This window comes from Apodemus sylvaticus, chromosome 15, assembly GCF_947179515.1.
Source record: "Apodemus sylvaticus chromosome 15, mApoSyl1.1, whole genome shotgun sequence".
In the NCBI taxonomy this organism is placed as follows: domain Eukaryota; kingdom Metazoa; phylum Chordata; class Mammalia; order Rodentia; family Muridae; genus Apodemus; species Apodemus sylvaticus.
Window position 1 is genome coordinate 7,389,554 of NC_067486.1, and position 24,010 is coordinate 7,413,563.

Sequence of the window (24,010 nt, forward strand, 5' to 3'; positions counted from 1 at the left end):
CTAAAGGCGCTTATGTCTTTCTGTAAGCGGTTTTTCTTTGCAAACAGAGAGCCCATGGGGAAATCCCAGGCCCTACAGGCCCCGCCCAAGCACCAAACCACGCCCACACCCTCCCAGAGACACGCCCCAGAAGGACCCGCCCCCAGGTGTTCTACCTTCTCACGCCCCCTTCAACAGGCCCCGCCCCTTCCGCCTTTTCCCACCGGAAGACCAGCTCTTTTACCGGCTTCCCCTCTCAGGCTCCGCCTTTTCTTTCAGTCCCGCCCCTTCCTTGCCGCCTGCGTTTCCGGCCGCGTGGGTTTTCCGAGGGTACCGTTTTACTGGGCCGGTGCTTTGGGCCATGGGGGTGCCCAAGAGGAAGGCCTCAGGGGGCCCTGGCGGTGCGGCGTCCCCCGCTGGCACAACCAAGCGAAGTCGAGCGGAGGAGTTCTCGGGCGTGCGGTTCAAGACCCAGCTGAAGGATGCGCAGGGCCCAGGACCGGGTGAGTGAGAGCGGGCTCCTCTCGCCACGCCTCCGGCTTGCGCGAAAACGGAGGCTCCCGCGATTGAGCGTACAGGGTCCCCAGCACGGCTTGACCCCTAGACACCTCCAGAACCTCTCGGCTGTCAGAGTACAGCAAGGGCCCCCGCTCACGGCAAGCGTTTGCCGAGCCCCGGCTGCGAGTCAGCCTAGAAGAGTTGAGTGGGACAGCTTGCTTGGGCTGTCGGTAGCTGTTCACCATAGGCACTGGTGACCAACTGTCAACCCTGACAATGGCGCGGGCTGTCACGTGTAACAGGTTCCATAAGGACCTACAGCTCCTTGTCAGGTGACTAGGATTGCCCAGACAGGTGACTGGAGCTGGACCAGATTCTGTAATTTTAATTTCACTCGCTGCAGAGCATGACGATACTTAACAACGACTTATAATCGTGGAAGGAGCACACTGGTTGTGAGGAAAACCACAGTCAAACATGTTACCATGTTCAGACATCAACGCTGTGGTAAAAACAATACAGTGAAAGATTTCTCTCAGGTTATCAAAATTACTAAGTTAATAACCTATCACAGGGCTTGATGGTACGTGCCTTTAATTCAGCACAGAGGCAGGAGGATTTCTGTGAGTTGGAGGCCAGCCTTATCTCCCTTACAAGTACACCTTGACTTCCAACGTTAGAAATACTAGAAGATTAAGGATAGAATTGGTGCCATCCTGACAATGTTAGTGTTGCCAGAGCACTCCTGACTGTTGCTGCTGCTGCCAGTCCAAAGAAGAGTAAGCTGTCTCCCTGAACTACCCTGGGCTAACTCACAGCCAAGGGACTCAGGAAACACTATAGAATAAGACCCTGACGCAAAAAAGTATTCTCAGCCCGGCAGTGGTGGCGCACACCTTTAATCCCAGCACTTGGGAGGCAGAGGCAGGCGGATTTCTGAGTTTGAGGCCAGCCTGATCTACAGAGTGAGTTCCAGGACAGCCAGGGCTACACAGAGAAACCCTGTCTCAACAAAACAAAACAAAACAAAAAGCCGGGTGGTGGTGGTGCACGCCTTTAATCCCAGCACTCTGGGAGGCAGAGGCAGGCAGATTTCTAAGTTTGAGGCCAGCCTGTTCTACAGAGTGAGTTCCAGGACAGCCAGGACTACACAGAGAAACCCTGTCTCGGAAAAAAAAACCAAATCCAAAAAAACAAACAAACAAACAAAAAACCAAACAAAACAAAAAGTATTCTCAACTAATTTTTTTCTTACAATTTTTATTTTTAAACCTTTGGTGCCTAGCCTTGGTAGTTTGCTTGGAAGATGGTACCTGTGTTAGCACAGAATGTAGCACCCCCACACATTTATTTGATGTTTAATCACAGCTGCTATTTGTTAGGTAGAGATATAATGGGCGAATAAAACCCTGGCACAGGTCTTGCCATTGTGAATCTGATAGTTTGGGAAAGCAGGTGATCAGCAAAGTCAAGTAGTCCTGGGTCTTCCAAAGGAGCCGGCTCTCCATTGTACTTAATGGGCCTGGGGCCTTGGTCTGTGAGATCAAAGAAGACTTCCCTAAGGAAGCGGGTTTTCAAGAGTTGTAGAATGGTATAGGCATTGGAGCCTTTCTGGCAGAAGAAAAGAGCTAGCTTGGTTCCTAGAAAGCTTCTGTCTACATTTCAGGGGACAGCTGGGTTGACAGTGAAGTGATTGAAAGATGTTGCAAAGCTGAAGTCAGTGGGTGAATGTGGGAATTTGGCGATTTTTATTTGAATATAGTGTCAGGATTTTTTTTCCCCCTTTCCCTCCTTGGTACACATTGAGTTCCTGTCATGGACATGCTATCGAGGATTGCGTTGGTAGGTGTGTAGGGATTTTTAGGTTGCTGTTGCTGTTTCCTTTGTGTCGTGGAGAGGCGCTTTGGTGTTCAATTTCAGAGCGTCCTTAGTTGGACAGTGTCAGCATTAAAATGATGACTGGTGAGTCAGGATTCTAGATCAAGAAGGATCTGTTTAAGTCTGGCCCTTAAAAATGTTTGCCCTTGCTAGGCGGTGGTGGCACACACCTGTAATCCCAGCACTCTGGGAGGCAGAGACAGGCGGATTTCTGAGTTCGAGGCCAGCCTGGTCTACAGAGTGAGTTCCAGGACAGCCAGGGCTATACAGAGAAACCCTGTCTTGAAAAAAAAAAAAAAAAAAACAAGTTTGCCCTTCAATTTATGGCTCTCACCTGCAGAAGCAAGCCCTCTTCCAGGGCTAGGGCCAGGAATGCGACATGAGTTCACCCACTACCAGCTTCTTTCTTACACTGACTCCATTAGAGTGTTTCTATAGGGGTTCATCTGCCAGGGGCTACTGTAACTAAGACTGCACACTAGAGGCTAAGCGGTATTTATGTTCTTACAGTTCTAAGTAGAAGGAACTCATGTGCATGAAGGCTCTTTCTGAACTGCACACAGATGCCTCTCACTGTGTCCTCATGAGACCTCACCTTTTCAAAGATCTCTCTGGTGTCCCTTATTATTAGGATATCAATCCTGTGGAACTGGGGCATCAGCCTGATGCCCTCACGCATCCTTAATTGTCTCTTAGAAGTCCTGTCTTCAGATAGCCCTGTAGGAGTTACAGCCTTAACATGAGCCCTCAGTTCAGTGGGTTCCTTGCTTCTTTGGGTACATGAGAGATGTGTGGGAGTCACTGAACAAGAAAAGTATGGTGCAGTAGAGGCTGTGATGGTTGCTGAGGAGACTGTCCTATTGACCTCTTAACTCCTATTTCAGCTTTGGAAGCCTTCGTCTCTGCTGCCAAGCAGCTACCACAGGAAGATATGTGTGATGTTGTCGAGGGGTACATCAAGATTTCCATGGAATGTGCAGAAATTTTCCAGCTCCTGAATGGAGAGAAGCGTCCCGAGAGTGAAGTAGGTTGTTTCTTACTTGCATGATGAAGAGAAGTCAGTGTTATATAGCAGTGAGCTTGGCAAAGTGTGCTATCCATGTCTTGGTCAGTACCAGCTTCCTGCTGAAAGGGATCTCTTAGTCCAGTGCTTTGCTTCTATGACCTTTGTGGGAAACAGCAACTTCTCTCTGCTAGTTTATAAATAATGTCTTAAGTCAAGATTAGGTTTTTAAAAGTGTTTATTCATTTATTTTTACGTGTATGAGTGTTTTGCCTCTATATGTATGTATGTTTGTATGTATATATGCATGCATGCACACCACATACATGCTTGTTGCCAGAGAGGCTAGGAGAAGGCATTGAATCACCTGGAACTTGGGTACAGACACTTGTGAACTGCCATGTGGGTCCTGGAGACTGAACCCAGGTTTTCTGCAAGAGCAGCCAGTTCTTTCAACTGCTGAGCCATCTCTTCAGCCCCAGGATTCTGGATTCTTACAGTGCACTAGGTTTGCTTAAACACTAGGGAAATGCTGGGTGTTACAGACTCAGAACACATATGGAACTGGACTCTTGATGAAGGCTGAATGTCTTCAGAGCACTGAATTTCATTTTCAATAAAGTTTTGTTCTTTACTTTTGTTTTGTGAAACTAAGCAGCCTCTTGTGCGTTTGTAGTTCAGAGCCTGGGTCTTGCTGGGTAAGGCTGCCTGCTTCCCTCTTGTTTTGGCTCAGGATCTGGGGAAGGGCAGGCTAATGTCATAACTCCGGCCAAGGCAAGAGTAAAATGATTGACAGTGTTCGATTCTGCTGTTGCAGATGCTGTTAATATTTCAAGCTTTTGAGGCCATATTACTGAGGACAGCCAGTGACCTCATGCATTTCCACGTGGTGGGTGCCAACATTGTGAAGAAGCTTCTGTATAACCACATGAAACTCCTCTGTGAATCCCTGTATGCATCTGGTTACAGGTGAGCTGTCTGTCATGTGGCCAGGGCCAGCCTTTAGGTTGGCTATTATGGAGTTTTTTTGGACTGTGACTCAGCACAGTGTTCTTCATCAGTGACCAGCAGGGACCACTGCTGACTTCTCGTGCCAAGTGTCCCTTCTGCTCTAGGCTACTCTCTTCACTGTCCTGGGACTCAACCATGCCTTACCTAGCATGTTCTGTCTAGGTGGTTCTTTTCTCAAGTAGTCATGGTCTATCCTTTCTCAGTACTTTGCAGAAGAAAGGCCTGAATAGTCTTTACTGACCATCTTCGGTCAGTAACAGCCCCACTGTTCTTTTATGTCTCCGTGTCCCACTTTTTTTTTTTTTTTTTTTTAGATTTATTTATTACATCTAAGTACACTGTAGCTGTCTTCAGACACTCCAGAAGAGGGTGCCAGATCTCATTATGGGTGGTTGCTGCAATTTGAACTCAGGACCTTCGGAAGAGCAGTCAGTGCTCTTAACCGCTGAGCCATCTCTCCAGCTCCATGTTCCACTTTTCTGCATGTAGACAAATACCTGTGCACTTGACACAGTGGTCTACATCTATTGACTGTCTATGATAAAGAGGATCATAGCATCTTATTTTCCAGGGTCTAGAACAGTGCCTTGCATGGAGCCACCAATTCTGGCCAACTCAGAGAATAAGGGTGCCTAGAGGGCACTTTTGAAGATACCTCTTTGAAGTCGTCCTTTATGTCCCCAATACACAGTGGCAGGGATGTTGCTGCTTGGTTATTGATGGTTACTTGAGAGAGAACGTTTTTTTGTCTTTAGTACTAGGCACGGTGGCTCACACCTTAATCCCTGAATTCAGGAGACAGAGGCAAGCAGATCTCTGTGAGTTCAGGGCAAGCATAATCTCTACATAGTAAGTTCCATTTCAGCCAAAGCTACTATATACATAGAGAATCTCTGTCTCAAATAATAATATTAATGATTATTTTCACTTTTGTACTGTAATCTTTCCTTGGCTTTTTAGTTCCTTTTAGAGTTTTGGTTATGCTTTAAAAAAATGAAAGAGAAGAGCATTCAGGCTTTCTGTTTCTGGTTTTGGGAAGCACATCCTACAGCAGGTGTGCTCTGGGCTCCCGCATAGGCTGCTCCTGTGCTTGACACTTGGTTTCCTGTCCCTATGCAGGATGGCTCGAGCTTGCCTGGACCTGATGACTGCCATGGTGACCCAGGGTCCTGAAGCTGCCAGAGATGTGTGCAGCTCTTTTGATTTGAATAAAAAAGCCTTGTTTGCCCTGGTGACCAAGAGGGATTCAAAGGTGAGAACCCCCAGTGTCATGGCTATCCACAGTTCCCTTCCTTTTAGGAGGCTTTGGTGGTGGGCTTTCTCCCTCTCTTCTCTTGGTCCTCACACAGCTGCAGAAGTCCATGTCTTTGAGTAGGGCAGCAGCCTTTCCTCAATCGCCTGTGCCCCCCCACCCTGGCTTTGATGGAGCCAAATGGCTCAACAGAACATGAACAACTGGGACATCTGAGGAAGATCTGGGCCTACCCAAAAGGGATGAGGTTGTCTTTGTGGCTTTGTTCTCTGGCCTAAGCGGATAGATTTAAGCTCTCTTCTAAGTGAATAGGAGAGCCCTTCTCTCTGCCTCACAGCTGTGAGTTATACAGCATCCCAGTCCTCTTTCCATCCTGTCCCCTTTAGAGACATCCTTTGCAACTCTAAGTTAGAGAGGGCTCCTGGGGGTCTGTGGTAAATGACCTTTGCTCCTCAATTATAATCTTCAATGGGTAGAAGCTGAACATACCAGAGAGAATGGAAGAAGGAATGCTTGGATTTCAGGGGCGTGCATGAGTTCACTGGTAGCTCTAGAGCTGACACCTGAGTTTGGCAGGGTTCTGGAGAAGAAAACACAACAAAGATGTCTAAGCTCTCTGCATAGGACCAGCTGCAAGTCTCAGTAGACCTGTTCCTGCTTGCCAGATTGGTTCCTAATGGTGCTCAGTGCTGTGCACTGCCCAGGTCCGAGTGCTTTCCTCCTGAGTGCAGAGCACAACGAACACATATCACACCTGGCTGAGGTGGAAGACTGTGTTGCTGTGCATCTCCTGTGTAGAAAATGGAGAAGATTCTAGCTCCTATCCTAGTATGCCTGGTGATTAAATTTCTTAATTGTTAGGAAGCAGTCTGATGGATTCATAATAATGCCAAAACTTTTATGGTTTTGAAACAAGCCTGGTATTAAGGGTTTATAGAATTACAAATATGGCAGTGTCTGAGGGAAGAAAGTCCAGGTCTCAGTGTCCCGTAGATGCTAGCTACACTTTATTAACACGTCAGCAGATTCCCATGAGTGGGTAAGGCTTTGGACATGAAATGCACTTATAATCAAAAGAGTTATCCAGGCTGTCTGAGTAAGGTAGACTGGTGTATTCAGGCCACCCAGACAGCCAGGACAATATGCAAAGCCCAGCTAACCCTGGCTACGGCAGCTGCTCCACCCAGGCTCCAAGGGTGCTGTTTTCCCCCTGGGATCTGTGAAGTGGAAGGCTCTGTCCCGTTGTAAGTGCTTGTACTTTCCTTGTGTGGTCTGCATAAGCTCCCTTAGGTACATTGTGGTCAGTGACAGCCAGACATTGAGCTTTTCCAAGTCAGAGGCATTAAAAATAGAGCAGCACACAGAACCCTAAGTTCCAGCTTTAGCTAGTGTCAGCCGCCTTCACCCACTTTACACCTCACATTTTCAGTTGACTTTTTATAGAAAAATCTCAGAAGATAATCATATTTCAGTATAAATATTTCAGCATGTCCTCTTAGCAGAATGATGTCTTTAAAAACGAAACCACAATGGCATTGTTGCACTGTCACCATTATTAATTTCTCACCATGAACAACCAGTTTGGTCTTTGAACCTTCCAGTCTCAAAAACATTTTTAAACTTCTTGGTTCAAATCTGGGTCTAAACAAGGCCCATATGTTTGCAGTATTTGGTTAATAGGTTTCTTGGGGTCTGTAAATATCTCAAGATTTGAGTTTCCCCTTTATCTCATACCCTGAAGTTGTTGGAGATGGAGAGTCATTTCTGTTTTGTAAGGTATATTTTAATGTTTTTGAAAAAAGTAGATCATGACTGTTCATCCAGCCAAAGAAAGCATTGTTAAAATCCTATGCCAAAGAGCAGCTTTGCCACATGTTTCAGTCTATTTTAGAACACATTTTTCAGAACAAGTCTAGAGAGGTTCAGGACATTTCCTTTCTGGGATGGCATCCCTGTGAGGTCATAGAGTGGGAATGAGGAGTAGGCACAGGCTGTCTCAGTGGGAGTGGGATGCTTTGAAGGACAGGCCGGAAGCCTGTGGCCATGGCTGGCCTGAGGAGGGTGGGTGCCCTTGTCTCTGAGATTGGTCAGTCTAGTTTTTCTACAGTGTAGGACCTGAGATTTGAGGTTGGTTGTGATCTAGGATGGGAACCAATATGTGGTAACCATATTCCTTTTCATTTAGGAATTCTTTATTGGAAGATGTTACAGGATCTTGTCCAAGTCTACTGTGTACTCACAGACTAGAAAAGTCTAAAGTGACTGAAAAGGGGGACTAGGGATTCCAGGCCCCAAACTGCCTCTGAATACTTCATTGGAGAGAAGGAGAAGGACAATGGTGGTGGTGGTGGTGGTGGTGGTGGTGGTGGTGGTGGTGGTGAGTCTTTTTCTAACTCATTTGCAAAATGAGAGCCGAAGGAGATGACCGTGATTCAGTGCCTGGCACGCATGGAGCGGGTGCTCAGTACACACCACCATTATCCTCACTGCGTTCACAATGACTGCCACCACCTCTTCTGTTAGTACTAAGTGGGCCGGGTGATCTGGACAGCAGGCCTGCCGACTCTGCTCTTGCCCATGTTCAAGACCATACTTTCTCTCACAGTAACTTAATTCTTGCAATGCATTCTGATTCTTGGAATAGCTGGGAATTGGAAAGGTTTCCAGTCTGAGTGGTGGGGGCTCTAAGCACATGTTCCAGTGCTGGAGCAGCTGTGGTGACCTGTGCCTTCACTTCCTTGTGTTGAGACATGAATGTATCTTAACACTGGGAGGGAAAGCTGAGGAGATGGCTCACGACTTCTCCAGAAGTATAGGCTGGTAGTTATGGTTTTCCTGCCTGCCTCCCTGGGTCGTGCCAAGACCTGTGAGCCTTGCACATCCTGTGATGTTCATGCATTCATGTGGTTTTCAGAGTGATTTAGTAACTTATTTGCAATTTCTAATAAAAACCAGATATCACCATGTTGGCCTCTCTTCAAAAGCAGCACCATTATCTCCATTATCTCTGGCTTTTCTAAAACACAATAAATTGTTTTCCTTAGCAAGCAAGAGGGGATTGATTCCAGCAGGGCAAAGGATCTTTGTTCCTATCCTAGAGTGAACTAAAGAAACTTAGGCCATAAGTCAGGGGAGGGGCACAGCTGTTTCCAGCCATATGTTTACATCGCGAACAGGACTTGGATAGAAGGAATGGAGAGACTTACAGAGTTGGGATGCAGAGAGGATTTGCTTTCCATAAAGAGTGAGGACTCCATGTGCCGGTGCCTGAGATTAGGCCAGGCAGCTGATGACACTGAGCTGAGAGGTGTGCACGCCTTCTATGTTCTTGTCTGTAGTGGCTGCATGTGATATGTGCCTCTCTTTTGTCCTACAGGGAGTGCATGACGTCCGCCTGGCTTACATTCAGTTTGCCCTCTCCTTCCTCATTGCGGGTGACGACAACACCATCGGGCAAGTGCTGGAGATAAAAGGTGGGGGCGCCCTGTCTCGGGGAAGCGTGACGTTCAGAGAACCAGACCCAAGTGTTTGTTTCTTCCTTCCTCCAGAGCCTGCAGCCTCACTAGCTGCAGTGTGCGCTACAGAGCTCAGAGGGTGTGTTTGGGGCAAGGCTTGGAGCAGGTGTGTGTTGATAGCACTGGTTGCTATTCCTCTGAGGCCCTCTGGAGTGCCAGGCACAGCCTGGAGACAAGACAGGAAGCTTTATGGCTTTTCCCAAAGGACACACAGATTCATAGCCCCAATTTTCCTTAGTATTTGTATTTTTAACATTTTTCCTTATTTATTTTTATGTGTATGGTTGGTTGTTTTCCCTGTGTGCATGTCTATATACCACATGCTTGTGTCACCTGCAGAGGACAGAAGAATCTCCGAGAACTGGAGTTATAAACAATTATGATCTGTTAATGTGGGTGCTGGGAATCAAACCTAGGTCCTCTGGAAGAGCAGCTTGTACTCTTAACCACTGAGCCATCTCTCCAGACCCAGTAATTGCATTAAAAAAAAAGTATAAAAGATTGGAATATAGCTCAGTTGTATAGCACTTACTTAACATATATAAGGATTTTGATTCCTGCATCATAATAAGTAACATAGACAGATAAATTAATTTCCATAATGGTTGTACTTCATGTTATCAGAATATAACAGAATGTAAGGGAGCTTCAATTTGACTGCCTTCTGGTGACTGCCTCTTTAGAACAAGGCTTGTCAGAGTTATTAGGAACATTACTGTTTTATTAAGAGCTTCAGAAAGATAGTAAATGACCATCCTGTGGCGGCATACGGCAGTTGCTCACAGTTCCAGAATCCTAGCTTTATGTCCTAGACGTGCACTGGGTTGAGTCTGGCCTAAGTGCCTGGTGACCAACCCTTCTGCCTCGATCAGGACAGGGGAGCTCAGCTTCTGCTGCGGGTGAGGGTCCTAGTAGGAGTGAGACTGTAGTGGTCAGCCTGAGCTGTGTGGGGGCTCTGTTGCTGCTAGGCAGAGCATGGTGGAGGAGATAGAATGCATTTGCATAAGATGTACATTAGCAACTTTTCTTTTTGCTGAAACAAAGTACCTGACAAAAACAACTTAAGGATGGAAGGGGTTATTTGAGCTTGCGTTATTTTAGGGAACAATCTTTCATGGCAAGGAAGGCACGATGGCAAGAGTGTGAGGTAGCTGGTGACACTGAATCCATGGTCAGGAGGCAGAGAGAAATGAGTTTAGACAATACCATTCATTGGCTGGGCCCCTGACTGAATAACAATGAGAAAGCAAGCTGAGCTCCAGCATTCCTCAGTCTCCAGCGAGGAGGAGGAGAGCTAATGGAGTACTATGTATCACAGGACACACTGAGGTAGGTGTTTGAGTCCTGAACATAGCATCCTGAACATCAGACAGAGCATGTGGACCCGGCAGAAACCAACAGTCAACTCGGATGGCACGGTGTTTGCCGTTGAGTAGAGGATTATGGTTGACCTGAAATTTATGCTTTGACTTAAAAAAAAAATGAGTCCTCTTTGTAGAATTGTGTGCTCTTCAGGCTGGTGTAGCCAGTGAGACAGATTGCTGGGCATTCTGCCGTGTCACCTCTAGGTCTGTGGTTCTTGGTAGAGGAGAGGGGTGAGTTAAAGTGAAGGGCAAACAGCCTGTTCCCACTGCACTGCAAAGCTCCCAGCCCATGGCCATCCTCAGCAGCCCTGAGCTCCTTCAGATGGGAGAGAGCTCTCAAGGGCCGCTGCGTGCTACGTTCGGAATCCCCCAGTAGCAATCCCCCAGGTTGCTTTTACTTGATGTAAGGAAACAGCAAATGGGGTGGGCAAGCACCAAACTACTGTGATTATTTTACCTTGAGATGTCCTTGATTCCTTGTGCCACACAGCAAGTGTACTGTTGAAAACTTGTGCAATTGGCACAGAACTTAAATCAGGCATGGCATTATTTACATTTCAAAACACCATTGAGTTTAATTCTTGTCAACATTTATTTTCAGAATTTATCCCCTGCATTTTTAGCTCGGGCATAAAGGAGGATAAGATTTCTACCATCAATATTTTATTGTCCACACTGAAAACAAAGGTATGTGTCTACTGTCTAGTGTGTCTTGCTTGTCTTTGAGAATGAATAAAGGCCTGCCCACCCTCACCCCCAATGTGTTTCAGGGCTGAACTTAGAGTGAAGTAGTTTGGACAAGAGCTGACTGGCTTAAACTTGGGATTGGTGGGGAGTTAGTTTGGGGCTGGAGGGTTAAAGAAGAGCCAGAGGGCTCAAGCAGCCTGGCCCCTTTACCTACTATAAGAGAAAAGCTGTCAGTATGCAATTCCTGCAAACTCAGCTGCAGTATTTTGGACTGTAAATTGCAAATGATACTTTCTTTACAAACCTGCCCAAGTGTTAATTTGAGTCATGTTGCATATTCTGCCTTTTTTAGATATCTTAAGAGACATTTTAAAACTTGGTAAAAGGATCACAGATTGTATATAGATACCTTTAGTGATGAGTGAACAAACTGACCCTCTGAAATGAAAAGTTAGGATCCAGTGCTTTAAAAAAGGGCTAAGAAGCAGGGATGACACATCAGGTAGTGTGTATGTCAGGGGTTCTCACTAAGGGTGATTGACCCATTCTCAGGGGAGTGCACGTGAAGATGTCTGGAGATAGTTTTGATTGTCACAGTGGGATGGTACCAATAGTCTCTTGTGGATAAGACCAGTGATGTTACAACGCATCCTACAGGATACCTTGCAGAATAGAGATTGAGAAACCCTTAACCTAAAGTAATTTGACCTTACCACTGTGGTGCTGGGTGCTAGCAAAGATGCAGCAAAAGTGAGTGCTTTCTTAGAGAAAGTGCTGAGCCTCGAGCATGATTCGTCAGAGTCTTGTGCATGTTTACATGTTTATACCTGAACTTAAGGCTGGTTCATTGCATTATGTAGTTGACTCACCCAAGGATGCATTTAGAACAGTTTGCTGAAGCACAATAACAGGGATTTGGGGGTAGCCCTGGGTGGGGCTGAGACCTTGATGTGGGTCCTCTATGTAAGAACCGATGTCTGCTCCTAGACGGATAGATGGTTAAAAAAAAAATCCTCTGCTGATCATCGTGGCTTTGCAGGGAATATCCCAAGTATGGGGTTGCCAAATACAAACACTGCAGGAACCATGGTATCAGTTATGGTCCAGTCAGAGCACAGAAGGACATTTAGCTCTTTAAAATGATGCTCTGAGAAAAGCTAAATCATATTAATAAAAGAAACATCCAAACCATAAATAAACATAATCAGTGTGCATTGTGGGTATAGGTAGGAGGGGCCAAAAAAACCCACACCAAAATACTAATGAATAGTCTAAGATGTTTGAGAATTTGGCAGATTCTCTATTTCTCTTTCTAGATTTCCTTTTCTTTGGTAAATTATCTTTTCTTGGCATGCAAACTTTTATAATAGTACAATACAGAAATGATTGACTTTCATTTTTCTTTCTCGTCTTACTGTATCCAGGTGATTCACAATAAAAACATCACAAAAACCCAGAAAGTGCGTTTCTTTACTGGGCAGTTTCTGAACCATATAGCTGCTCTCTACAACTGGAACGGGATCACAGATGTTGCTCCAGAAAACCCAGAAAGTGCTGAGGTGAGTCGCAGAGGTTCACTTAGCTTGTCTTTGTGGGACCCTCACAGTGAGGGTCAGAAAACTTCTCAGACCTCTAAGGGAATGCCATTTGATCTATTTCTTTTGACTTATGGTTATATATAGTTAAATTAATTCTTTGCAATGTATAAAACAATTCCTGTAAGATTTTTATTCTAGTCTTGGAACAATGAGAGTAATTTTGTTTTTGATGAGAAAACAATTACCTCCCGGTGGAGTGGCACCCTTATTGGCCTGCAGTGCCTCACTGGGAGGTTTACAGGACTCCTCCAGGTTGCCTCTCCCTCCTCTCACTTGGCTCTTTTCCTTTTTAAGATATCCAGCTTTTGTAGTTTAACTTTCTGATTTCAGAATCCTGTCCAGAAGAGTTCACATTTTGCTTATGTTGTGATTGTTAATTCATGAGCTAAATTAAAGCCACCATCCTCACATAGGCCCAAGCCTAGCATTTATTTTGGTTTTCCTTGGATGCTTCTGAACATGGACTTGGCTAGCCTGGTAAGGGCTCAGTTTCTCTGTTTAGTTCATGGCTCTTGAGAGCCTAAGTTTGCTTTCTTCCAACTTGGTGACTTGCCCTGTCCTTCTGCTTTAAACATTGTTGCATGTTCCTCACCAGGAAGTCGCACAGGCTGACAGAAGCACTTATGAGTGTGGACTTTCATTCAAGAGCACAAAACAAATTTAGTCATTTTTAACTTTTTAAAGTTTAAACTTACAAGCTTAATCTCATCCTTCTTAAGAGTATTCTTTCATCCTGATCAGTGTATATCTACTGCCTGGGGTTTGCTTGTTTGCTTTTTGAATGGTCTCAAGTATTTGACTTAAAGTACATCTCTAGTTGTTATCATCAAGTGATATTGCCCAGTTTTTATTCTGTAGCTGTCACTAAGCACCTTGAAGTTGATAGTTTATTAAACCCTTCTAGATGTCTACTGAAGAGGCGGGGAAAGCCATGGTGAGGGACCTCGTTCATAACTTCCTCATAGATCTCTGCTGTTCTCGGAAGCATGGGATTAGTTTTTATGACGCCTCTTTGGGAACTTCTGGCAGGTAAAGTACATTGCTCCATGAACCCCTGTGTGTGTGTTTCTTAAAGGGTGACACATCCCGACTGTCCAGTAGAATCCAGCTAAGTGATGGAATTGTGGTACTTTAAGTCAGAATCATTAAACTCACTAGGGGAGAGTTAGAGAGTATGTGTCGGTTCCCCCTGGAGACAGGAGACTCACAGGTGCAATCCCGGCGAGGTAGTGCATGTGTGCATTTAAAGACAACAGTGTCCCTGGGTCAGAGAAAGAGCCCGTAGAGTGGACCTTCCCAGGGAAGGAAGCTCCCGCTGACCCTGAGCTCTGCTAGCCCAGTTTTGCATAAGAGAAAGGTAGCCACAGAGAGGCCAAGGCACTTGCCCTGTGAGTGGCAGAGGTGGCAGTGGGTACAGGAAATCTGATTCCAAAGCTGATGGATATAGTAGCTAAATAGCTTGCTCCTCCAACATGCAGACAGTGGGCAGGACTTCAGATGGTGTTTTGTGGTTTTTATTTCCTCGTTCACAGTTACAAGATTTTATCAGTAAGGAAACGAAGACCAAATCTAATGGTATTAATTTTTTTAGTGTATTTTTTGTAGTCAGATAATATATATGTCCATAATTTTTCTTTGCCCCACCTGTGTTCAATAATAAAAGATGAGCATGTTTTCTACTCATGATTTTTTTCTCACTTCCTGACTGCATAGCATTTCTTTTAAGAATTTAGCCTGTCTTCAATCCTAGCATTTGGGAGGCAGATGGCTCCCTGAGTTCAAGCCCAGCCTGGAGTACATAGTAAGTTCTAGGATAGGCCAAGCTACATAGTCAAGAGACTCTGCCCCAACAAACACACACGAAAGAATTCAGTCCCTGAAAACTCCTAACTGGGGCAGCTATAGAGACCTAAGTGACACCTTCAGCATGGTGGGAAATCTGCCTAGGACTGTAGATCTGTTTTAAGGTTATTCTGATTTAACCTACTACATTTATTTTATCTTTTAATATTTACTTTCTATTTTTATTTTATTCTGTGTGCTGCTTTAAGCATTCTAGGCAAGTACCCTACTCTTGAGCATATCTCTAACCCTAACTTTTTAAAAACTTAATAGTTTTCTTTTCCTCATTAGAATGAACTCATTTTCCTGTTAAAATGCAACTTAAGGATTTTAGAATTCATTACAGTGTTAGAACTGTTAGAAACCTATCACTTACATGCCTCTAAGTGATTTTCCTTTTATTACTACACCCCTTAGAAAGATGGTCACTTAGTAAGCATTAGAGCATCAGTTGAAGTGCTTATAAGTTTGCACAAAGCTGTAGTTAATGTAGAATTTTGAAACCATTGGCAAACACTAAGTGTTGTATTTAGGGGGTTGAGGAGGAAACTGTGCAATTGGAAAGAACTGAGAAACTCAAAGCAGGGTGCCCCAACAGTCATGGGACTTATCCCCTTATTTCTTCTGGTCCTCACACAAGTGTCACCACTTCAGGGAAGCTTACCCTAGTAATCCTTGTTGCTCAAATAGCCCCGCTTTTGTCACTCGTTTTGCCTGGCCAAGGCTTCTGTGGCTTTTCATTACCATGCATAGTTATTTCTTTGTTCATAGTCTGATTGGTGAGAAGTAAGAGCAGAGACTGCTCCTTGTCTAGGATGGTGGCTGTTGTACTCTAAGTCATCACCGAAGACAAGGGGCCCAGCACAGAGCAAGGGGTAGCAATCTTTTCTGTGAGGGCCAGACAGTAGATCAAGCTTGATAGGCCAGTCTCTGTGACTACCCAGCACTGTTGTTGTGGCACTGAAGTGACCGTAGACGAAGACAAGTGGCTATAACTGTCAAGTATGACTGTAAGAGTAGCTGGTAGCCTATAGTATGGCAACCTAGTAAGTCAGTTAAGAGCAGATGGCAGAGCCTGGGTACATCCGGATGCTCCAGCCACCCAGGGTCAAGCAGATGTGGAAAGTCGTCTTAAGGCTTCGGGCAGATGAAGCACAGGGCCCTGGGGCTCAGCTGTAGAGACCCTGGTTGAGGCTTCCCTTTGAGGGTTATTGTCAGCAGGATTTTTCCTGTTTGCTTTTGTTTGCTGCCCAGGCTGGTCTTGCACACTTAAAACACTTCCCACTTCAGCCTCTTAAACATCTCGAGTTTCAGAAACGTGCTGCCATGCCTGGCTTTACTCTCATCTCCATCTTATGCTTGAAGATGCTGCCTATTTGGGGACCCATGACTCTTTTCCCATAGGATTCCTTCCCTAGGGCTCCAACTGCCAAGTGAGGTGAACTAAGAGACCTTTGAAACCATTCCCAAGTAGAGGAGGGAAAGTAAAGCCCTTTGTGTCCTCCAGGCCAAGGCATACCCTGTCAGTACCCTGGAGAAAATGTGACTGTGTGTCCTTGACAGTGACTCCAGTGCTTAGTGTATTTGAACTTGTCTTGCTGACCTTTCTGGTCTTGTCTCTTCCTAACAGAGGAGGCAACCTGACCCTCTTGCACTTCCTGTTGAGTTTGAAAACTGCAGCTGGGGATGAGCTGGTGGCCTCACTTGTGGTGAACATTCTGAAGGTGTGCCCAGACCTGCTGACCAAGTACTTCAAGGAAGTCACATTTTCCTTTCTCCCAAGAGTGAAGTCCACTTGGCTAAACAATGTGAAGCTGCTAAACAAGGTAGAGAGCTCAGCAAAGCTGTTGGCTGGGCAGGGCAGTCGAGGAGTTGGAGCCAGCGGGCATGCTGTCTGCTGGGATGTGCCGTGAAGCCTGTCGCAGGGATAGGGTATTGTAGACCACGAGATTTGGTGGCCTTACTCTATGGTTGCATTGGTTTCTCACTGAGCTGGATTTGGAATTTTCCCTTTTGATTCAGTTGAGCTCATTTCTGATCCTTGGGAGTCACAATTTATGCTGTTAGTGAAGTCTGAACAGAACAGTAAAACTTGCAGTGATGAAATGTTTGAATGGTGTGTGGTGGATCAGATAGAGATCCCATTCTTGAATGCTAGTGACCCGGAGGGTTAGCATGGGCGGGGCGGGGTGGGATGGGGTGGATTTTATCATGCTGTCTAACCTCTACAAGGTTTTGGCAGGCATGGTGATCTTCCTGTGTTTTCCCACACACACCTCTGAGGCTGCAGAACATGCACAGTCATGCCTGGTAGTTTCTGTTGGTTCCGGGGTGTTGAACGAAGGCCGGCATGTTTATGTGTCCAGTGCTCTTCCTCACTGAGGCAGCCTAGAAATCTGAAACTTGAGCATCATATTGGATTTGCAGATCATAGACTTAACTGTAAATAAAATAAATAGAACTGTAGTGACACCCAGCGTGGCTTAGCTTTCTCTCTTGATTTATAGTCTTCAGTTAGGGACATTTCCATGATTGTTGGCTTATGCCTCAGTTTGGTCCTGCATTATCTGTACAACCAGCTATTTTGACTCATATAGGGTTTTCTTAGAGCACCTATGTATACAGGCCTTCTGAGTCCCTTGAGAAGTACTCACCTTTGCCATGCGTAGAAAATCTGCCCTCTGCCAGCAGCTGTCCTTGGCGCTGCTTCTGTTGCTGGCCAGCCCCATGCTGCTGAGGGGCACTTGTGTGACCTTATAGTCTGGCTTAAATCCTTACGGTATAGCTTGATTACTATGTGTCTAGGAATCTCGTTTAAGTCCAGCTTTGACATCTGAGCACATCTGTGTGTTAAGTGTCTGTCTAAAGGACTTTCATGAAACTTTAAAAGAATTGAGTGGTTTGTCAGGCCCCTGTCAGGGCAGCAGGACTGGTCTAGCAGATTGTGTAGTGATTTTTAGTGGATTTCAGGACTCACACTTAGTACTTCTGCTATCCGTAATTCAGTCTCTCTCTTCCTTTTGTAGATCTATGAGGCCCAGCCAGAGATTTCCCCAGCCTTTTGGACCAGAGAGTTTATCCCCTTGCCAAGGCTCCTGGCGATGGTGATGGTGACCACAGTGCCTCTGGTGTGCAATAAGATCATGTTCACTCAGGCATTAAATGTAAGTCTCAGATACTGGCTCTCTTCCAGAGAACCCAAATTCAGTTCCCAGCAAGTGTTGGCTTACAACCCATCTGTGACTTCAATTTCAGGGGATCAGACGCCCTCTTGTGGCCTCTGCTGTCAATGTATATACATGTGCATAGACCTACGTGCATTCAGGCAAAACACACACATAAAAAAATAAAATTTAAAATGTGAACACACACACACACACACACACACACACACACACACACGCACGCACGCGTAGGTTTCTCTTGCAGAGCCGTCTGGTGTGTGTGGTCCCTGAAAACACCTGCTGATGGCATTTGACTCTTTTGTCAGACAGCTTTGGCTTGAAGTCATCAATAAGGGCAACTGTGCACCTGGGGTTGTCCATTTCTTCTGGCAGTGACTAGCTTGGTGGTCAGCTCTGCTGCAGCATGCTGTGGGGACCGCTTCTGTAGGGTGTGTGGGCGTGGGAGATGTTAGAGGAAGGGGAGATTCTGCAGTAAAGCTTCATTCATTCAGGATATCTTAAAAGAGTGTCAAAACTTGCAGCCAATCTCTTAATTCTTTCAAGGGCCTAACAGACGAGGCATTAGGATTTCTGGGGACCTTTGACATTGAGGGACGGCTGTTTTTAGGCAGTGTTGGAGGGAAAAGGGACATTTACATTTTGTATTATTCTTTAGTGGCTAGGAGCACTTTCTCTTCTTCTGGAAGGCCAAGGTATAGTTTCCAGCACCATGTTGGGCAGCTCACGACTGTTTGTAACTCCACTTCCAGGGCATCTGATACTGTCTCCTGACCTCGACACACACATGTACACAGACACACCACACACACAAACTAAACTTCAAAAAAGAATTGACATCTTATTTCTGATAGAGTTCTCCATATTCCATCAGAAACATCATTCTGCGGACTCCTGTTTTTTACCACAGTGTATTCTCTTTTTGATAATAGGACCTATGGGTCCTTGAACACTGCTGAGTCTCTGAGGTCACTGAGGTCCTTGACACCCTCCTTGGTTGTTCTCTAATAGAGAGAGAGCTTTGGGTATCAAAAGTCTGTGGTGTGGGTTGCTTTCTGTGTTACTCCATCTTTTTGTCGCTATTCCAACACCTAAGTGGTGGTCCTTCCTCAGTCTTCTGGGTGCTAGAATTATAGGCATGTACCACCAACCCTGGGCCAGGTTTTTGGGGTTTTTTGTTTGTTTGTTTGTTTGTAACAACACTTGCTTCTGGAAATGAACTCATCCTATGAGAACTGTGTTAACTCACAACTGAGCCTACTCAGTGATCCTACCTCCTAAGTGTTCTGTCACCTCTCACTGCCACCGCATTGGAACTAGACTTCTAGCATAGAAATTTTGGGGGGCAGATTTCATTTAAGTCATCAAAGTTGCTTAGTCTTCATCAAGGTGGGTTTTGTCATGAGCAACCTGACATGTTTTCTTGACTTCTCTCTGCCTTACTTCCCGTGAGTGCTTCTTATGGACCCCCCATGGCTGCTGGGGACATCCCGTGCTGTCACTGCAGATGACATGTCATAGCTGAGTGCTGTCAGGGAAGGCTTACTGAGAAGTAAGTGCAGAACAGAATCTCCGTGCTCTCCTGGCAGCTGCTGTTGCTACTCAGCTCTCCTCAGTGGAGAGTCCTGTCATCTCTTCTGCTTTTCCCTAATAGTAACCTGAAGATCAAGAGCCCATCAAGCACAGTTGTCCCCAAGACACACATGTGACTTTAATTCTCTTCTTCCCAGTTGGACAGCATACCTGTTAAACACTCAGCATTATCCCTTATTTCGGACATTTTGAAGAGAGCATTAAAAACAGTTGACCACTGCCTGGACAAAGAGGCATGGCAAGATTCAGACGTGTACACAGCTGAGATGATGGAAGAATTCGTTCAGCTCTTCAGAGAAGCCTTGAGCAAGGTGGGTGCAGGTCCAGGGTTGAGTTTTCACTGCAGACCCCTTTGCCAAACACAGAAGAGAAAAACTTATCCTGGGACGTGGGCTGGGAGCTGAGGGGTGTGTCCTCCAAGTTGCTGGATAGAGAAGCAGGCGGTCCTCAGGAGCAGCTGGCAAAGTGTTTGCCTATAGCACTCACTTGGAACAGAGCCGTGAGCAAGCCAGGAGTCAGGCTATGACTTGCTTTTGCACAGGAACAGTGGGTTCTCCGTCTGGTGGGACCTGTGGCTCAGTTGTGGCTGTGCTAGGTTCTTTCCCTTATAAGCTGATGTACTGTGGCTCAAGTTAGAAGGGAATGAGAGTTGGTAGCTGGAGGACATCTGCTTTCTCCATGGCTAATTGGCTAGTAAGGTATGGCTTCTATGCATTGGCCAGCAGTGTGCAGCCCTGGGTGGTTCTTGGCAGGATACTGGCGGTGTTTCCAAGAAGCGTCCTTCCTGCCCCACTGCCTGGTTTGAGTGAAAGGCTGAGTGCAGTTGTAGGATATCATGCGGAGCGAGCTGACAGGGATGAGCTGTCCCCCCTCCCTCAATCCTCCTGTCTGGACTGGCTTTTGCTCTGTCCTGCTAATGTGTCAGCTCATTGATGTCTTTCCATGGTTCACGTGGCTGACTTTTAATCTTTGCTTCTCTCTTTCACTTAGATTTTGCCAGATCTAAACACTGTTATTTGGGTCTGGCAATCATTTAAGAAGCAAGAGATTAAGGAGGACCATGGGAAAGTGAAGAAGAGCAGTAGCAAGACTCCTGCTGCCTCTAAAGCTGTCCAGCATGGTGAGGACCTCAGCTACCTCTGCTCTTGACCTGGGACAGAGATGTCAGGCAGCTGGGATGGCTCCTCAGAGCATCCTTAGCAGTTCTGTGTCAAGTCAAGGCCCTTCTTTGCTTAGGGAGAAGCATTAGGCAGAATTGTAAATTTTAGTGACTTTTAGTATCAGAAATACTTTCAGTCTTTGTATGCCAGCACCATGTCTCTCTGAAGACTTGACTGCCCATGCTGTGTGAGTGGGTAAGGACTCTTGGTTGCTATGCAGATGGAGGTGAGCCACAAGGCCCATATTGTGTTAATATCTGATATTGGCCAGGTGTGGTTTTCCATATTTAGACACCACAGGGCAGTCCTTACTGTATATCCCTACTGCTTAGATGAGGACAGGAAGCCCAGATATTGGTAGGTAGCCTTGGCCTAACCAGGCTACAGCAGCAAAGAAGACTTAAGACCAGGTCCATGGAGCAGTATCAACCCTGTTAGCCCATTGGCCCACAAATGTACTTACTATGTTTTCTGTAGCCTGAGTGCGTAGGATGCAGTTGACTAGGGCTGTAGTGTGAATGCTCACCTGATCAGGGACAAAGGACACATACTTGTCCTAATGCGTTTTATCTCCCTTTGGTGTAGACGATGCAGAAACAATTCTTCTGAAATCCGTTCTGCTCCAGGCCATATGCCTCTACCAGCAGGTTGTTCCCCACATGGTCACGCAGTACAACTTTGACTTCAGCAAGCTTCTAAAAGGTGGGTCTTAAGGGAATGCAGGCGAGCTGTCTCTGTTCCTGCCAGTGGGGATAAACGGTACTCCAATAAACTACAGAAGAGTCCAGGAGCTGAGGATCAGGAAGGGGTAGTGTGGGTAGGATCAGCAGATGTGATCTGCCACCATGATTTATTTGCACCACTACTTTGTCTGCTAGCTGGGCTCCCATATTACATACTTATTGGACACACAGGATAGCAGTGAGTGGAAAAAAGCCACCCAGCCTACCTGGGCAAGCTGCTCAGGGTTGTCCCAAACCAGGCAAGGGTGCAAGGGGACAGAAGAAAGGAGAGCCCTGTAGAAGGGCCATGCCACCCTGTTTATACAGAGGTGCAGTGTGCATAGTTAGGTTTTCCCTGGTGAGTCAGGCTAAAGCCGTCTTGTATAAAATATCATGATGCTGGTCTGCACACAGTTCCTTGATGGTCATGTTTGCCTAATAAATCGACTTCATAATTGGGCCTACAGATGACTTGGAAAAATACCATTCTGGGGATTTATATAAATAATTGAAATAATTGTTTTCAAGACTTGTAATTAGCATTTTAATCATCAAGGGTGAAAAGTTGTCTTTTCCACGTGAATATGAAATATGTAGAAATATGTAGGTCTTGGGAGTGATATCCTTCCCAAGCAGGAGAGGACTCTAGAGACCAGGCTTAAAAACAGGGTCAATGGTCAGGCTTGGTGGTCATAGTCTCCACAAAATACTTAAGGCTTAGATGATAGGGCCTGTCCTCTGCATAGTGTGATAAGGTGATGTAAGATTCATGAGTTTGGGACCACACCTGCAGGTAGCGTGGTGTGCTATAGTATGGTGACTTCGGTTATAAGACAGGTTAAAATTGGCTAAGGGGCAGACAAGGGGTATTTTGGGCATATAGAATTTAAACTTTTGTTGACAAATCCCCATAGACATCAGGTAGGGGGTGTCAAAGAGGAATGCTTCTCACAGCCTGTGTGAGGGAGCTGGAACACAGGGAACAGACTATATCCTTGTTCTTGTCTGGGTCAGGGACTCAATGCTGGGTAATCTTGTATTTTCCTGATCTCTGGCTGCAGGCATTATCTCTGAGCAGGGCCCTCCTGAGGAGGTCCCTCCCATCCTGCAGCACCACATGCTGAAGGTGGCCCTGGAACTGCCTGCTAACAAGTTTTTGTGGCTAAAGGCACAGGTAAGAATTGAACATCTCCAGTTTTCTGTTGCCAGTGTGCTTGGCTGGCTTTTCTCTCCGTCCTTTCACAGTTCTGTCAGTGAACACATTTGGAAATAAAGCACATCACTTTCCCTTTATTCTCACCCTGAAAGAACTTAGTAGACAGAATTGGAACACCACCATACCAGCAGAAGGTTGAGGCTGGCAGAAATGCTGGTAGATATTGGGCACAGTGTTTGCATGCCTTCAGTAGCATTTTCTAGGACCAAGTGTCCAGTCATGTAGGGCAGGTCAGCAGGCACCAGATGTTCACCCTTGCCCTTTAACCCTAGATGCTGTCTCTCTGCACTGAGGGATGAGCAGTAAAATTAAAAGTGCTTCTGGGAACCGCAGATCATACAGTACAGTGGCTTGGTTCTTGTGTACATGTTTCTATGGAACCAGTAGCATGGAAAGGCATGTTGATATTTATACACAGCCTTTTCAGAAAGGTGTGTATATTTGCATGACGCTGTCTTTCTGAGTTGAGGACAATTCATAATTGGATAAGGACTTAAAAGATGGCAGGCTGCACAAAGTGCTTTGGCCACCCATACCATGTTGGGCAGGCAGGCTGTTCGGGTCAGAGAGAGTTCAGGACTCTTCTGCAATGCCATAGCTCTGTGGGCCCAAGTAGTGCTGTCCAGAGCCCTGCTGACAGCCTTCAGCCGTCTCCTTCCTGAAGTGACATTTATGTTGATAAAGTTTCATACCAGCGGAGTTGGGTCAGTAGATCTTGATGATATACTTAGAAAGTTAGAAAAATTGTCCCTTTTCCACACTGGTTTGGGGATAGAACCTAACGCCTGTGTATGCCAGTTAAGCACTGAGCCACTGAGCTTCTTCTCCTTCATACTTGTTTTTTTAAATATACCTTCAAAACAAAGCAATCCAGATCATCATATGTTGTGAAGTAGCAGGCAGTAAGCCAAAGGAATAGAAGAATTTACATGTAAATCAATGCAAATGTATCATTAAGACAGTAAAAGAAAAATATAATAGTTATCATTCTAAAGGAGGGAATTCAAACATGGATGTGTGCACATGTGCTTGCACGCTCACAACTATTCACACATGTTTGTGTACAGATCAGTGCTAGAAAGACATGGCAGAAGCCAGGACACTTGCTCTCTCTATGAGGAGAAGCAGAGGGTGGAGAAGAGAGGCTTAGTCCCTGTACGTCTGTTTCTCGGGACAAACGCAAAACCTTTTCTTTTATTTTTTTAATTTTTATTTATTTATTTATTTATTTTTGGATTTGGTTTTGTCTAGACAGGGTTTCTCTGTATAGCCCTGACTGTCCTGGAACTTACTCTGTAGACCAGGCTGGCCTCAAACTCATAAATCTGCCTGCCTCTGCCTCCTAGAGTGCTGGGATTACAGGCGTGTGCCACCACCGCCCGGCTAGGCAAACCCTTTCAAGTAAGAGTGAAAGGGCAACCAAATCCACCCAAATTCCAGTCTCTAACCAATAACTGTGCCATCGCTATCTATCTGCATATCAAGTTAGCGCTTCTAAACAGAATATACC

General features: G+C 45.7%; 1 protein-coding gene across 1 annotated transcript in view; it reads left to right on the plus strand.

The window, feature by feature from the left end:
• The first annotated feature begins 265 nt into the window (after positions 1–265).
• Urb1 (URB1 ribosome biogenesis homolog) overlaps positions 266–24,010 on the plus strand; it is a 62,090-nt gene continuing 38,345 nt past the window's right edge. The window contains exons 1-14 of the mRNA XM_052158046.1: positions 266–482; positions 3,240–3,379; positions 4,176–4,327; positions 5,489–5,621; positions 8,998–9,094; positions 11,102–11,187; positions 12,612–12,746; positions 13,690–13,814; positions 16,258–16,453; positions 17,654–17,791; positions 19,540–19,713; positions 20,393–20,522; positions 21,148–21,264; positions 22,346–22,458. Of these exons, the coding sequence (XP_052014006.1) occupies positions 341–482; positions 3,240–3,379; positions 4,176–4,327; positions 5,489–5,621; positions 8,998–9,094; positions 11,102–11,187; positions 12,612–12,746; positions 13,690–13,814; positions 16,258–16,453; positions 17,654–17,791; positions 19,540–19,713; positions 20,393–20,522; positions 21,148–21,264; positions 22,346–22,458 (1,878 nt within the window). The 5' untranslated portion in view covers positions 266–340. The remainder of the gene's footprint in view (positions 483–3,239; positions 3,380–4,175; positions 4,328–5,488; positions 5,622–8,997; positions 9,095–11,101; positions 11,188–12,611; positions 12,747–13,689; positions 13,815–16,257; positions 16,454–17,653; positions 17,792–19,539; positions 19,714–20,392; positions 20,523–21,147; positions 21,265–22,345; positions 22,459–24,010) is intronic.